The sequence below is a fragment of the Notechis scutatus genome, chromosome 3 (assembly GCF_049901735.1).
Source record: "Notechis scutatus isolate UNSWTSFEM ecotype Mainland chromosome 3, rNotScu1.2, whole genome shotgun sequence".
Classification (NCBI taxonomy): domain Eukaryota; kingdom Metazoa; phylum Chordata; class Lepidosauria; order Squamata; family Elapidae; genus Notechis; species Notechis scutatus.
The window spans coordinates 20,803,365-20,820,762 of NC_142011.1; the positions used below are offsets into that span (position 1 = coordinate 20,803,365).

At 42.1% G+C, this 17,398-nt stretch overlaps 1 protein-coding gene and 1 long non-coding RNA gene across 2 annotated transcripts in view; one reads left to right on the forward strand and one right to left on the reverse strand.

Annotated features, from left to right (window-relative positions):
- Positions 1–13,444, forward strand: part of SALL4 (spalt like transcription factor 4) — a 31,715-nt gene extending 18,271 nt beyond the window's left edge. Inside the window, exons 2-4 of the mRNA XM_087959277.1 lie at positions 2,129–4,633; positions 9,452–9,753; positions 10,998–13,444. Of these exons, the coding sequence (XP_087815403.1) occupies positions 2,129–4,633; positions 9,452–9,753; positions 10,998–11,432 (3,242 nt within the window). The 3' untranslated portion in view covers positions 11,433–13,444. The remainder of the gene's footprint in view (positions 1–2,128; positions 4,634–9,451; positions 9,754–10,997) is intronic.
- On the reverse strand, positions 10,843–16,218 carry LOC148131095 (uncharacterized). Its single transcript, XR_015748441.1, has 2 exons — positions 16,137–16,218; positions 10,843–11,398 (listed from the first exon to the last, which is right to left on the reverse strand). It is a non-coding gene; the product is annotated as an uncharacterized LOC148131095 (long non-coding RNA).
- Between the last annotated feature and the right edge of the window lie 1,180 nt (positions 16,219–17,398).

Consider the following 17,398-nt stretch of genomic DNA (forward strand, 5'->3'; position numbering starts at 1 on the left):
AAATATTAATTTTGCCACACGGGGGAGCCTTCAAAGAAAAATTAACTCGGTGAAATTATTGCAGAGTCTTATTATGCTTTCTTAGCATATATAACACGACAAAGCCATATGGTTTCCAGGATCTGTGATGTGGATACATGTCCCTCTCTTCTTACAGAGGTAAAAAAATTCACCTACCTCTCTCCCTCTGGAAGCGCTTCCCACGATATTGTTTCATTTGTATACCACATAATTGAAATACATAATAGTGTCAACCCTGAAGTGAACCTGGCTGAGGCCATCTTGGAGGTTTCAGGGTTGCCACAAAGCAGAAGAAGGAACAGGGAGGTGGGGGGATATAGCTAGATGGGGTTTTGTAGCCAAAACAAAAACGTTTTCCTGTGGGAACCAAGGACATTCTCACAGGTGGCTGGCCAGAGGAGGAGTGAAGTAACCAAGCAACCGGCCAGCACCTGGATTGGACAGTGGGACCAATGACTTGGGGGAAAGGGGAAAGTTTAACTTTTTAATTGGGTGAAAGCCGTGGGAATGTTCAGAGTCGGCTTTCATGAGTTGTGCCACTATCCAATAAATTGTTCTTTGAGGAATTTGCCTGCCTCAGAGTTCTGCTTTCTATGGGTGCATTACTTGGAACTCTGACATAATAGATTCTCTCCGTTTCTTACTATCTTCCTAAGTTCCGTAGACAGGTAGTGATACCAACAAAAGAATTTGGGGAAGCTTGAGTGATTTGGGATTTTTTCCACTTAACATCTGGATTTAAATCCATTCAAGGTTAGAAAATGGTGATGACATCTATAGGGCTACTTGCAAGGATTTTCCAAATTATTTCTGCAGAGTCACAAGTTAGGTTTCCTAAAACTAATACTATTTTAGCAGTTGCTGCTGTTGCTCAAAAATCACCCTTCCTCCACCTGATCTTAACAGAAGCAATGGACGGCATGCTCCAGAATTCCTAGCTGGAGGAGCCTATCCAGGCTAATGGGAATTTCTACAATCCCAATAAATCTGGAAATGTTCAAATTGGTAAAGACCATCATAGTTGTTCTCCTGAGCACGTAGCTACCTGAAAAGCAGAACCGTAGTTAGTCCTCAGCTTACAACCACAATTGAGCCTAAAATTTTGGTTACTAAGCGAGATAGTTGTTAAGTGAGTTGCTCCTCATTTTATGACCTTTTTGCCACAATTGTTAAGCAGATCACTACAGTTGTTAAATGAAATGTGTTTGTTATATGAATCTAGTTTTCCCTATTGACTACTTGTTAGAAACCAACCAAGAAGAATGGTAATCACATGACTCTAGGACAAGGCAACTGTCATAAATATATGCCAGTTTCTGAGTATCCAAATTTTGATCATGTGACTATGAGAATGCAACAATGCTCTTAAGTGTGAAAACTGGTCATAGTCACTTTTTTAGTCACGGTCGTAAGTGTGAAAAACAGCCATAGTCCCTTTTTTCAGTGCTGTTGTAACTTCACTGAACAAATGGTTGCAAGTCAAGAACCACCTGTAGATCCAATCACTGGGAAATCAAAATGGTGGACAGCCAATTCTGCCAATGCCACTAAGACTACCTAGTCCTTATCAAGGAGGTTTGCCAGGAGAAATTGCGACCTGGAAAGCAAGGTCACAAAAATTGTAACCCAACTTTGATTCATCAACTTTGTCTTTGTCCTAGGACAGGGGTTTCCAAACTTGGCAATTTTAAAACTTGTGGACTTCAACTCCCAGAATTCCTCAGCCAGCCCTGAAGAATTGGAGTCCACAAGTCTTTAAAATGGCCAAATTTGGAGACCCCCGTCCTAGGATAACTCACAAATTTTTTAAACTATACCAGTAGCAGATATAGAGACTGCACAAAAACCGTCCCCATTCCTATGTATTTCAATCCTGCAAGCCAGGGGTTTCCAACCGTGGCAACTTTAAGACTTGTGGACTTCAACTCCCAGAATTCCTCAGCCAGTCATGGCTGGCTGAGGAATTCTGGGAGTTGAAGTCCACAAGTCTTAAAGTTACCAGGGTTGGAGACTCCTACTGCAAACTCATCCCATGAGGGCCTCTTCCTTTTCTGGTCCATGGTATCATTTCACTCAGATCTTTTCTCTCTTTCTGATGTCTTTCCAGGAAGTCCACAGGATACCCCAGGTGACAGAGGTGAAATGAATGCCAAAAGATGTCGGACTGAAGAAACCCATGTCTGTGAGAAATGCTGCGCTGAGTTCTTTGACTTCACTGAACTCCTCGAGCATAAGAAAAATTGCACTAAAACACAACCTGTCCTCATCATGAATGACAGTGAAGGGGCGGTGCCCTTAGAAGCCTTCCCTGACAGCTCTGTGAAGACTTTTCCAACCAGCCAAATGGATGGTAGGCTGGCTGAGGAGAGTCATGTAAAGAGCTGCCCAGCTTCGGCAGAAAAGAGAGAAGTGAAAGCTGGATTGGAACCTTCAGGAATGACATATCTAAAAACAGAGTCCTCCGTTGCCTCCGCAACTCAAGGGCTAAGCTTTCTCCCCAAACCCAAAGTACCAAACACTAACGTGACTTTGCAAACTATACATGGCACTAAAGTGGCTGTCAACCAGTGTACCTCAGAGTCTCTCCCTCCCTCCGTGGCTGGTCTCAGTGCCATCCCAATGATCCTGGAGCAGTTGATGTGCCTACAGCAGCAGCAACTCCAACAACTCCAGCTGACGGAGCAGATCCGCATCCAAATTGCCATGATGGCCCCCCATGTCCTTCATCCCTCCATTGCTGCTGCAGAACCCTTCAAAGCTTTGGGGGCTCATATGTCCCAGCAGCTGTCAGCTGCTGTTGCTTTAATTGGACAGAAAGCTGGGAATCAAAGCCTATCCCTCGAATCCTTGAAGCAAGGCAAACTACCTCATCCAAATCTCGCTATTCCGACAGCCGTCTCGGTGGCCGGTGGGCTTGTTCCTGCCCTGTCCTTGAAGCCTGAGGCAGGTCAAAGCTTGCCGGGTTCCATGTCTCGCTTCCTGAGCCCTTTGCTACCTCAATCCTCCAGCTCGGCTATCTTCCAGAATCCCCTTCCCACTGTCTCCCCAGCCGGCGACCCCTCAAAGAAGGTGAAAGGGAAAGTAGCAAACATGAGCATCCCTGAAAGTAAACCAAACCAAGAGGAGTCCTTTTTCAAACACAAGTGCAAGTTTTGCGGCAAAGTCTTTGGCAACGATAGCGCTCTGCAAATCCACCTCCGATCCCACACTGGGGAGAGGCCCTACAAGTGCAACATTTGTGGCAATCGTTTCACCACCAAAGGCAATCTGAAAGTGCATTTCCAGCGGCATAAAGACAAGTACCCTCACATCAAAATGAATCCTTATCCTGTGCCTGAACACCTAGATAATGTGCCCACCAGCACTGGCATACCGTATGGCATGTCTGTCCCACTAGATGAATCTAATCTCATTGTAGATTCCAAACCTATTTTGACCACCTTGCCTGGCTCCGTTGGCTCGGCCTTGCCACCACCAAACACTTCCAACCCTACAAGTAGCAAGGATCCTTTTACCAACATACCTCTAAGTGATGCCCAGCCTAGGCCTTCTCCAGAAAGTGAAGGAGATTCTTCATCGGGTCCAGCCAGTCATGAATCGGGAGCTGAGCAGAACCAGAGCTCTCCGCAGGCTGGCTGCAGTGGGAACACTTTCCACGGGTGCCAGGTTGGTGAGCAAGGCTCTGAAACAACAAAGCTCCAGCAGCTGGTAGAGAACATTGACAAAGCCACCACTGACCCCAATGAGTGCTTGATCTGCCATAGAGTTCTCAGTTGCCAGAGTTCCCTCAAAATGCATTACCGCACTCACACGGGGGAGAGGCCCTTCAAGTGCAAGATTTGCGGCCGTGCTTTTTCCACCAAAGGTAACCTCAAAACACACTACGGTGTGCACCGGGCAAATACTCCCTTGAAGATGCAGCACTCCTGTCCCATTTGCCAAAAGAAATTTACAAACGCAGTGGTGCTACAGCAGCACATTCGTATGCATATGGGAGGGCAGATCCCCAATATCCCAGTGGCGGAAAACACCCATGATAATAATGACATGGAGGCTACTTCTGCTGAGAACAATGGAGATCCCTGTTGCTTAGAGATCAATGAAAGCATGGAAATGGATGAAGACTTGGAATCACCCAACGGCCCAAACCATTCTTCTAAATCTTGCAATGCCCAAGCTGATCCATCAACATCTGTTTCTTCCAGTATTTCAGTGCTAGAAGACCATATGAAAATGGTGAATTCGGCTTTGACTTTGCAGCGACAAAGCAGTTTGAAGTCGAGTGATAATGGGTCTGTGGAGAGCGACGGCATGACCAATGATTCTTCCTCAGTGGCAGGTGATCTGGACTATCAAAACGGTAGCCGTAGCCCCATCACCTCTGAATCGACTTCCTTCCTGGCCATGTCTCCAACCAACAGTCAAGCAGAGAGCATCAGATCAAAGTCACCATGTTTTAGTATCCAAGAAGATGGAATAGTGGGAAGTAAGGCCGAAGGCCCTGAAGTCACACCTACAGAGAGAGAACGGGCTTTGGATCTAACGTATGGCAACATTGGTCGAAAAGTGATCAAGGAAGAACCTGGATTATACTTCCAAAATGGAGAATATGGTGAGTCACTTTAAAGGGAAGCAAAAACCCTAGCAGTTACTGTGAAATCGATTCTCTTTTTTAATACATGGGTGGAGTTAAATGTTTGTAGTCTATGCTAGCACAGCCAAGCTCCCAATTTTACTTCATAAATCTGAGTTCCATTCATGACCCCATCGGCCATATTTTTCTCTAGTACCTAATATTTGAGGAATATTTAATGTGAAAAATGACACCTGCCAATTGCTCTTGAAAGCTAGGAACAATTCCATAGCTCTCACCAAAGAGGTGAAATCATAATCGGTAGCTATCTTGTTTGCATGGCTATATTGTTCCCTTCTTTCCCTTGTGTTCTCTGCCATGATTATTAAATCTGAAGTCAGCATTGCTAGACAAAGTATAATACAGAATTAACTTTATGAATGACAGGTAAATGTGAATTTGTTTCCTAGGCAAGAACACTATTTATTTCTAGTTTTCTATTACTTAAAATCACTTAAAATAAAACTCATGGCTTTGGAACAAATGGGAAAGTACTGCTACTCAACTTGGCATCATATCGGCTGTTTTGAATGATTTAACTCTTTATTTTTTTCTTGATGTGATGGGAGCTGTGATCACATTACCCAAAAACATTCTGTTGAAGGATGGCTTCTCGCACTAAATGACACAGAATTATAAATCAAAGTAGGAATCTTGTCTTATTTCTGAAGGAGAGCCTTTTATGAATCACCCAAAAAAGGAAATGCACCCACCCCAAAAGAGCAAAAGCGGAACAGATTATGGGCTCTAATTTATACACCATGTTCTAATGTTTCATGCCAGGTTGAAGAAGTTGTTGATCTGTTCACCAGTTGCATCTGGCTGCTAAATGTTGATGGTGAATTGCAGGAGTCTTGCTCTTCACTCCAACTAGACTTAGCTGGCAGGCAGCCCTTCACATAAAGAATAACAGCCCTGCCAACAGAAATTATCCTCTGTAAAATAGGATATATAGCTATTCTTCTTTCCTCTAACTTGTACAGTTTTCTTGGTAGCTAATACTCATATCTGGAAAACATATGTTCTTAAGTGTAAACAGTGACTGGCTTCATATAACATGTTAAGCCATGATGAGGTTTGTTTGGTTTTGGTTTAGACCAAAGTGCGAACTTAACTATTATGGATTGTAAGATGTGGTTTATAACTTATTGTTAGTGAATCTAGTCAAAAGTATTTAACCAACTATAATCAAGCAAATTGTGACTTAGCATGATGTGTGAACTAGAGTTGTGTTAAGATTTGATTCAAAGTTAGAATTTCCATTAGAACTGATTTTTCTGAGAAAAAATCATTGATTCAGATCAAATGGTCTGATTCAATTTGGTGTTTCCAAGTAAGTTCAATTATTATTATTCAGATCTGTTCAGAAAATGAATTTGCAGTGAAGTTTTGAACCCATTTGATTTTTCAATTGAACTGAATCTTGGGGGCACTCCAGTGTTACCCAACCAGACCCTCTAGTGTGAACCCAGTAATTAATTGCCTGTTGAAACATGAGAGAGGAATGGGCATGAGAGTAGATCCACTAATTTAAAAATGAACACATTGATTCAGATTATTATCTCAGTTTACTTTCTCCTGCCAACCCCTTTCCCACTCCCATCTTTCACAAGCTTTTTTTGAACTGCTGAAATGGTTCAGAATTCCAGTCAGGGGGAAAAAGTATTTGGCCAAAATTATAGTTGTAAAAGGTAAAATAGGGATGCAGTGGCTCAGTGGCTAAGACGCTGAGCTTGTCAATCACAAAGGTCGGCAGTTCAATGGTACGAATCCCTACTGCCGCATAATGGAGTGAGCTCTCATTACTTGTCCCAGCTTCTGGCAACCTAGCAGTTCGAAAGCAGGTAAAAATGGAAGTAGAAAAATAGGGACCACTTTGGTGGGGAGGTAACAGCGTTCCGTGCACCTTCGGCGTTTAGTCATGCCAGTCACATGACCATGAAGACGTCTTCGGACAGCGGTGCCTCTTCGGCTTTGAAACGGAGGTGAGAACTGCCCCCTAGAGTCAGAAAGGACCAGCACGTATGTGTAGGGGGACCTTTACCTTTACTTTTTATAGTTGTAAAATTGAGCAGATTCAGTTTACCATGTATTATGCTGAGGTCATGGAACTTCATGGCTGGCTGGCTGGCTGGGGCCTCCCTAGTCTTTGCCCAAGTTCTGGCTAGCATTCAGATGACTGAGTTAAGTGTCCTGTACTGAACCCAGCCGTGTGAAACGTGAATTAATGGCTTTCTTGGTTTGGAGGAAAAATGGGTTTAGAAAAAAAAAAAAACAGGCTATTGTGGTATATTCAGAAACATTGTTCAACTTTTAAAAAACCTGCATGATTGATATTTGTGGGTATCATCAGTTATGACCTACATTTGGTGGGTCTCTGGGAAAGCTACCTTCTCTGCTGGGACACCCACCTTAAGGAAAATTAGATTAAATTAGATTACTCCCATTGCTTTTGATTTTTTTTTTTTAAAGCCTCAAGATCTGGTTGTGCTGCCAGGCCTGAAGCTCCAGGAAAACTAGAGATTTGCCTCAGTGGCTCTATTGCCAGGAAGGCATTTTTACCCTCCCCAGCTTTAAGACTTGTGGACTTCAACTCCCAGAATTCCTCCTCCAGTCATCCTAGCTCAGGAATTCTGGGGAGTTGAAGTCCACAAGTCTTAAACGTACCAAGTTGGAAGACTCTTGACCTATGGTTAAATGATATTTTTGCCTTTTTATGCTTATTACTGTGACTTTTTACATCTTCATCTGTTTTTATATTGGCTGTTTTATTGTTGCGTATTGCCCAGAGTCAGCTTTGGTGAGATGGAACAGCTGTATAAACTTGATAAATAAATAAATACTTAACTGGAATAAAATGGAAGGGCAAACCTGCCAGCATACTATGTCCTTTAGCACAGTGTATTTAATTCAGCTTGGACACTGGCCAACTCCTATTGACTCACAAAGTAAAATAAAAATGAATACGACACCCAAACAAGACGACACCAAGGCAAAATATGCAAATAGACACAGAAATAACAAACCTGGGACTCCATCTATCTTCACCCAAGGTCCGGGAGAAGAGCCCAGTCTTCGGGGCTTTATGGAGAAGGTGGGAGCCACATGGATTTCAGGAGCGGGGAGATCTCCTTCCGAAAAGGCTTCTTGAGTTCTGATAAGATGACATTATTTAATTGAAAGCCAACCCACAGTATGCCAACTCTGGTGGCATATGCCAACTGGCTAGAACCCATGGGAGAGAGGCAACCCCTCAAGTGCAAGTAGTCCACAGTTCATTTAGTGACCGTTCAAAGTTATGCCACTGAAAAAAGTGACTCATGACCATTTTTCGCAATTGCAACCTTTGTAGCCATCCCCCTGATCATGTGATCAAAATTCAGATGCTTGGCAATTGGTTCATACTTATGACCGTTGCTGGGTCCCAAGGTCACGTGATCCCCTTTGGCAACCTTTTGACAAGAAGCAAAGTCAACGGGGAAGCCAGATTCACTCAACAAGTGTGTTCCTGATTTATCAACTGCAGTGATTCACTTTAACAACTGTGGCAAGAACGTTCGTAAAATGGGGTAAAACTCACTTAAACAAATGTCTCACTTAACAACAGAAATTTGGGGCTCAGTTGTGGTCATAAGTCGAGGACTACCTGTAACCTGTTCCTATGCCACATAGACTGTCAACTCTGAAGCTGGCCTGACTTGAGGCCATATTTGGAGAGATCATATTGGCACAGACTGGTGAAAGCCAACTCTGAGAGTCCCCACGGTTTTCACCTAATTAAAAAGTGAAAAGGTTCCCTTTTCCCCAAACAATAAGTCACATTGTCCAATCTAGGTGCTAGCCAGTTGCTAGGTAACATCACTCCTCCTCTCTTCAGCCACCTGTGTTGGAATGTCCTTGGTTCCCAGGAAAAACTATGCCACACTGGAGCTGAGGGGTAAGGGAGAGATAGATGGGGTTTTGTAGCCAAAACAAAATAGTTCCTCCTTTTTTAGCAAAGATATCAGATGGGCATGTCCATCACCGCCTTGTGCTTCTCTATTATGAGCCAACTGAGGCTCTTGAGTGGTTTTCAAGGGAAGCCCCATCTAAAGTGCATTGAGGTGACTTAGGGATGAGAGTAGTGGAATGTCTGGATGTCCTTGGGGAAAGGAGAAGAGATGCCAGCCTTTCAGGGTCTGATATCTTATCAACAACCTGTTCCACCAAAGGGCTTTGCTAGGATAAGTGCATATCCTGAACTGTCAAATTATACAGGGAGTCCTCAACTTACAACCATTCATTTAACAACTGTTCAAAGTAACGATGACCCTGAAAAAAAGGGACTTATGATGAGCCTTTGCACTTTTGCATCTGATCAAACTCTTTGAGTATTTGGCAACTGGCATATATTTGCATCGTCCTGGGATCTCGCCTTGGCCATTTGCAACTTTCCCAGGGACTTTTGACAAGCAAAGTCAATGGAGGAAGCAAGATTCACTTTAATAACCATGTGATTTGTTTAACAACTGCAGCAAAACAGGTGGTAAACTGGGTGTGATTCATTGAACAACCACATGGCTTAGCGATGGAAGTTCTGGTTCCAGTTGTGGTCGTGCATCCAGGTTTATCTATATACACCTGAAGTCTTCACCCCACAAATTCATCTCCATCAGGTCTTTTCTATTCTCAGTATGACTTGTTCATATTCACTCAATTATTTGCTTTGAATAATAAAATTGGGCTTGGAGAACTTTTAGGAAACTTTGCCATATAAGCAATACATCAACATGCCTTTTTATCTTTTTTGTTCTTCAGGCCGTAGCAGTATCCACCCATCGTTTATCAGAGCACCACCAGCTCTCATAAAAATGGAGATGTCTAGCGATCGACCCATTAGCACCAGCCATTTTATTGCCCCTCCTGCATTATCCCCCAGTGTGCCTCCCCTTCTGGTGCCACCCCATCGCCGTACAGCTAAGCAGCATATCTGCACTACGTGTGGTAAGAACTTCTCTTCGGCAAGTGCTCTTCAGATCCATGAGCGGACACACACAGGGGAAAAGCCATTTGCGTGCACCATCTGTGGAAGAGCTTTCACCACAAAGGGGAATCTCAAGGTGAGCAATTTGAAGGCAAACAATATGTGTGTTCAGCTCCTCCTTCACTATTGGCCTTAGGATTTAGAGCAGGGGTGTCAAACTCAAGGCCTGTGGGCTGGATCCGGCCCAAGGGGTGCTTAAATCTGGCCAGTGGGGTCAGCCTGGAAATAGAAAAGGACCAGCCTATGGCGCCTCTAGCAGCAAAATGGGGCACTGGGGGGTTGCATGGCCTCTACACATCCCATTTTCTGCCTGAACGGCCTCTTGCAGTACTCTGCCGACCAAAATGGGGCATGGGGGCACATGAGGGCCCCCCGGTTTTGGCCAGTAGGGTGCTGCAGGAGACGTCCATCCCATCTTCCCCCGACAGCCAGCCCGTGGAGAAGAACTACAATGCTGATCCAACCCTCGAAGAAATCAAGTTTTACACCCCTGATTTAGACCAAGACGGTTTGGTTGTTGTAGATGTTACGGGACGATATCCCATATTCGTGAGATGTTCTCATCTCTTGTTTCTCTTCCTTGTGATCCCGAAGATGCTTTTTTCAAGAGGAATCTGGTTCTGGTTTTCTGGTTTTTCTTTGAAGACGTTTCGCTTCTCATCCAAGAAACCTCTTCAGCTCTTCTTGGATGAGAAGCAAAACTGTCTTCAAAGAAAAACCAGAAAGTCCAGTTGCCTCTTGAAAAAGCACCTTTGGGACAACCATGAGCTGTATGACTGAGAATCTCCATAGGCATCTTCCTTATGATGGACTCATGGCCAGCGCTCCTTTCTCTTTAATTACATACCTGCAATTAAAGGGAATATGGGACAAGTTACATGTCAGGAATGGGCAACTTTTTCCCCCATGGAGATTACATGTTACACATCCTTGGATAATGGATAAGAAGTATGTGATAATAGGGCTACAAGCTACCAAGGGATTGAGGCCAAACAGAGGCAGAAGTAGGTGGGTATACTCCTTTTCTCTCTGTGTCAATTATGTAAGAGGCAGTTAGCTATCACCAGAGGTCTGAACTGCAGAAGAACCTTCAAACCAACCTCAGGGCCATTAGTTGCTTAACAGAAACACTTTTCTCCAGAATAAAACTCTGGAATGGTAGAAATTGAGAGAGGGTTTTTTAGTCAAGATGTCGTGGTAGCTGTTGTCCCTGAACAGGGATTTGAATCTTGCATATCCATTCATTTTAGTTTTTAGTTCTTCCAGTTTTGCCCAGATTCCTACCCACAGAAGTCTAATGTTGGCATTCTTTTCCATAAGGTCCATGTTGGGACTCACATGTGGAACAATTCTGCCAGACGTGGAAGAAGACTGTCCATTGATAACCCAATGGCTTTGCTTGGCAATGATTCAAAGAAGGTATCAGAAATGTTCCCTAAAGATGCAGTGACCACTTCGGTGAGCCTTGATCCATCAGCATGGAACCAGTACGCTGCAGTGCTCAGTAATGGCTTAGCCATGAAAACCAATGAGATCTCTGTGATCCAAAGTGGGGGCATCCGTTCTCTTCCAAACACCGTGGGAGGAAGTCCAGCAATCAATGTAGCAATGAATTCTGCCACCGTTTCCAAGGCGAATAGTTCCCAGGCTGTGATTGGCTCAGAGATGGAGAAGCCAAACAGCACCGCTGAAGACAATGTGCCAAAACACCAATTCCCTCACTTCATAGAAGAGAACAAAATTGCCGTTAATTAAAAACCAGAAAGCTTGAAAGGTGGCAGGATGGATTTTTTTAAAAAAATCACTAACGGAATATATCTATATATATATATCTATATATTTTTAAGAGATGACACCTCAAGTATCCTTATTTTCTTATTGACGTGCAAATGATTCTAAGGCTGTCTATGGAAGAGTTGCCCAGAGTACAATCATGCCCATGTTTTGCGCAAAACAAAAGTGAAGCCAGTTTAGGATCCTCCTTTTTCTATGCGGGTCTTGCAAGATTCTTCTTACGTGGGAAACATAAACCTGTAAAAACCTTCGATGTTTTACAATGTGAAATTCCAAAGGTTATAACATTTACCTCTATTTTTTTTTTGCTTATTTGTTTTTTTTTGAGATGGCTTAAGTAGAAACCATTTAAGGGATCTGAGCAGAATAGTGCAAATCTCCCTTTGATATTTGGAGCGAAGAGGGGAAATGGCACTCATGGAATTCGTGACTGATAAGGTGGAAAGTAATTATGCGGGTAAATATCCTAGAATGCCATCCTTTGGAGGCGTTCCCTTTTTCGTTTGTTTTTTCATTTGATGCGGTTTTGAATGTAATAGTGTTACGATGCCTGTTGGACATGAGGATCTGATATACACACAGAACCCTGTTTAAAAAACCAAAACTGAATGTTTAAACAGGCATAATGTTGGCCATTGTACACCTTAAATGCTCTGTATCTGATTACTGCTGCTTATTTAAAGACTACAATTGTACGTGCACCACCTACAGTGCCAAAAAGCTGAGTCTTCGTGGCTGTGTCTTGCTTTCCTCCTACCCATCTCAAATACCCAGACGGAGGCATACGGCTGAAGGGAAATCAAATCCTAGCAAGACTGAGTTTTTGCTGTTTCTGCCGTTTGTGTTCAGATTCTCAGGTGATGACTTTGAAAGCAGATTACTTATTGAATGGAAATCTTCCTCCACAAGTTTGCTCTTTCTCTGCCACTGTCCCTCACCTCCACTTTATGGAAGGGAGTCTGCCTAAATCTATATTTAAAATGAAGTAGGTGTTTCCATCTGTGTGTGTGAGACATTTCCACTTTAGCAATTCAGGGCTGCAATCCAGCAAAGACCTATACCTGTGTGAGTTTCGACTTCTCATACAGGAAGACTGAATCATTTCTATTTTTCCAGACTTTGGGCAGCCCTACATTTTCTTTGGACTTTTATCTATTTGTAGTTCTTAGGGGAGAAAGCCTGGAATAAAATCCCAATGTGGCATTTGTACTGTATGAAGGTTACTGGAATGGTCTTCTGGATTCTAAGTTATCTACCTCATTATTATTTTTATTATTAATTTGTTTATGGTAGTGTTAAGTTCTATTTTTCTAGACAATAACCACTGTGTCAAACTTGAGATCCAAACAGAAACTACTGTGCACTATTTCAAACCAAAATAAGATATGCTTGTAGAGATAGTTGAAGATGTTTAGAAGTGTATTTCATGGAGTGGATGTGGGAGTTGTGTTTAGTCCTCCCACTTCCCTTCTCTTTTCATCAGCAGGATCTGCCTGTGTATTAGCTGCATTGGAAAACTGAACAAAGATTTGGTATTAAGAGGACTTGAATGCAAATGTGGCTTTTTCCAACTTCAAAGTCCAGCTTCGCTCATGCAGAAGGTTTATGAAACAAAGTGGATGTATAATAATATTTTTAAAAGAAAAACCAATGTGGTTGCACCTGAACTATTGTATGTGTGTATGTCTCCAGTTATATATTTTTTTAATTATTATAATTTGCTTAGGATCAGTTTTTGCCAAGTTGTGCCTTTCCATCTGGACTTTGTAAAGTAAGAACACACACTGTTTACACTGTAAAATGGATCTTGTTACGTGGAGCATGCCAAAGGTGCATCCCGAGAATAATCTCTCTTTCTGCATTGTGAATGTTTGGACGATTTAAGCAATTCTGTGTAGGATTATATTTTATTTGTTTATTTGGACTATCTACTGATGCATTTCTGTTGATATGAGAATAAATCTCTGATAATTTTTTCACATGATGCATCCAAACCTTCATTTTCACTACATGACTATCCAGTTCACTAAAGAAACTTCTATTGTATTTTTTAAAAAATCTTAAAATGTACATACGTTCTCTCTCTCTTTTTTTTTTGCTTTATGTAGTTTACAAATATTTATACCCAATATAAACAGGGGTGGGATACAACAGAGTTAACTGCCGGTTCGGGATTTACAAACTGTGGCACCTGTAAATCGTCATTAGCTGCGTGGGGAGAAGCAGCCTTTGAAGCAGCCCTCTTTTCCTGCTTTTTTAACTGCAGCTGTGCCTCGTTCGGCAGCTGCAGTTGAAAAATCAGGAAATAAAGATCAGGTAAGAGCCCGGGTGGGTGGGCAGGCAAAAACATCAGCAGACATAGAACCAGTTCTATGTCTGCTGCTCTTCAGAGATACCTGTTCAACAGAGGTGGACAGAACCGGCAGAACCCCACCCCTGAATACAAATACAATCAAAACTCCAAACATGTAAAGGCATTACAAATGTTCTGAGCTTCCTCTTAAAATGTAACAAGGAGAGGGAAGGCTCAAAACACAGTCTGGGTCCCACCATGAGAAGGCACAATTAGCTGTTGATGTTCAATGAATCCCTGGCAGGGAACTGCAAAGATAATTCACTAAGGTTTAGCAACATGGGAGGGACTTTCCAGGCATAGACAGTCTTGGAAAGAGTTTGGTCCCAAGCTAGTAAAGCTTTATCCATCATAATGAGGGTCTTGAATTTTGTTTGAAGGTTTCAGCAGAGGAATGGTAACAAAATGCACGACTACATTGTTATGCAAATACCACAATTTACATACTTGGGACACAAGTATGGCAGGGTGACATTTAGGCCAGGATGCGATTGTGCATGCATCTTCAAGCTTTGTGGTATGATGCTATTGCAAAGCATTACAAAGAATGGTGGTGTGAGATCCTACTTATCAATACAGCTTCTCCATTCTAGGTCAGGTTGTCAACAAGGCCACCCTATAAAGAAGGATTAAGAAAACCAGCTTGTATCACACTGATGCCGATCAGCCAACATTGATAAAAGCCACTATTAACACATTAATGCCATCAGATTGCCCAGCATCAGTGCTGGATTCAAGAGGGCTCCCAAACTGCAGAGCAGGCATTTCTACAAAATCATAAATCCAAGCCCTGAAACCAGCAATAGTTCTCTCTTAAAGAAATTCAACTTCAGATTGTCCTCTCACCTTCAGTCTTTCTAACCCAGACACATAAAAATATAAATGTCCATTTTAAATGAAAGAAGGAACTCCTTTCCCCCAGAATTATTCACCTCTGCCAAAAACAAGTTTTGCAAAGCCTCCTAGTCCCATTTGTAGGATGTTTTTGGAAAGAGTCAGTGAAAAAGGAAGATTGCCTTGGAGAAACTTGGTGTAGTCTTTAATAAAATGTAAATAAACTTCTGTGCCTTGATAAATAGAGAACAAACTACTACCAAATGACTGGATGTGGAACAATATGTGGAATTAATAGAATAAACTCTAGCATTGACCAGAAATGAATATCCTAAAACACTTCTTTGTGCTGTGACAGCTGGAAGCAGAAACTTCCAACCTTTCTTTTTAGAAGACATTTGACTTGAATGCTTACTATACCAAAACAAAACAAAACAAAATGTTACCCGAGTCTAGGGAAAAATGTTGTGCCCTCAATCTTCTCCCACAACTTCTATTGGGGTGAATGTGTCCTCCCAAATTCCTGCTAGTTTTGGGGTTATTTTCCCAAGTCCATACAACACAGTAATGTATCATTATCAAGATGCCTTATGGCCTTTTTTTACAAAAGCCAGTGACTAAGTTTTGTTATAGTTTGTTTGCAAATATTGACAGTTTTTTGAAGGGTTTTATTAAATGTTTAAAGGATGTCTGCTAACACCTTGTACTGGAAAGGGGAGTGATGAGGAAAAATAACAAAGCCATCCCAGCATATGACAGCACAGGTGCTTACAGTTTATTACAGTCTTCATGTGATTAATTAAACAATTATTTGCAGTACATTTGCCTGGGTTTGGGTACAGAGATGACATAAATGTGCCATGTATGGATTAAAAGCATGCACGACACTGTTGTACTGCTAATAATTCCAATCTGGATACCCAAAAATTCTACTTGCATTTCAATTTATTTAATGCACATGCTGTCCAACAATTTAATGTTTTTGTTTAAAGTGGGCAAACAACTGGCTCTTACATGTCTTCATAGCTGCTCTATTTTAGGAGGAGATGAGCAAAATAAGGCTGTGGATTAAGGACATGATTGAGATGTAGTTTGTTTCTCAGAAATGACAGAATTGCAAGCAGTTTGTGAATTAGCCTGCTCAGGACTGAGGGATTGAGAAAACTTAGTAGTAATGAAAATGAGGGCCAGTCAAATCCTTTGGAATGTGCATGTAAAGTATCTCTTAATGGATCATTGGAATACTCATGCCTTCTTTCAGGCTGCATCCAATTTTGGTCACCACAGTATAAAAAAGATGTTGAGACTCTAGAAAGAGAGCAGAGCAACAAAGATGGTTGGGTGGAAGAAGGTTTTTAAAGGATAAAACATACAAAGAACAGTTGCAGGAATTGGAATCTAGTGAAAAGAAGAACTAGGGGTGACATGATAGCAGGGGGCTTCCGGAGCCCCCCCCCCCCAAGCCCCTTTTGTCTCACCTTCCGTCTTTGCTGATTCTTCATACTGATCCATTCCTGGAATCAATCCTGGGGTTCATATTTGAGAGGCTGCCACAAAGAAACACAATCTGTTTTTCAAAGCACCAGAAAGCAAGACAAGAAGTGATCGGTGAACAAAGACAGAAGCAACCTAGAACTAAGAAATTTCTTGAGAATAAGAACAATCAATCAGTGGAACAGTTTGCCTTCAGAAATTGTGAGTGCTCCAACTTTGGAGGCTTTTAGGAAGAGACTAGACAGCCATTTGTCTAAAATAGTCCCCTGCTTGAGCTGGGGTTTGGATTGGAAAACCTCCAAGATCCCTTCCAACTCTGTTATTCTGTTAAGAGCAATTTGTAACTTCTTGCCAGTTTCCACATTGAGTTTCCTTGTGGGAATTTGGCAAGGAGAACCAGGAACCTTCCATTCCCTGTGTGCTCTCATCCACACATCAGAAGGTAAACGGCCATTGCTATGTGGGTTGAGAGCATGAGGGATTTTGAGACTGGATGTTGAAAATAAAGGTGATAAAATAAAGAAAATAAAATATGACCACAGTAGCAGTGGAGCAGCCAGTAGCACTGAAGCATCTACAATTTTGCCAAATTTCATTCCCTTGGGAGTCATGGGTTCCGGATTTTGGACACATTCTGTAAATTAGCCTATTGGACGTGCCTTGGTTTAAAAAGTGTTGCCCAACAATGGGCCATTTTGTCCAGTTAAAAGTTATGACAATGAGATGTTCATTTACAAGCAGTAAATGATGCATGTACATGATAAAATGGCCATCCAAAGCTTGAGTTTACCTTATATGTATTCACACTGTCTCAGATCAGGCTGGGCCTGCCTGCTTCCTTTATATGGGATCATTTCAAGAACTAAGCCAGCAATTTTCTGGCTCTATATTAATAAAACTACTGAATATCAGCTTTAAACTGGTTTCTGACAGGTTGCAGAATGGAAACAGATTCAAAACTTTGTTGTGTAAGAAACTCTGCCTTTCTGTAACAAAATGAAATGCAAAGTTCCAGAGAGGGCTTTTGTTTTGAATCACTGCTTCATTATTAGGCAAAAGTTACGGAGCATCAAGACACAATTGTCTCCCATCTGGAATCCTTCCATATTTTCCCACACCTTTTTTATTTACCAGAACAAAATGTATAATGGAGAAAAAGAGGGACTAGTCCCCGGGTGCCTTTGCATTGCTAATAATGAAATACTTCCATTTGAAATCATCTTCAGGGCTACAAATGAGAAGTTCC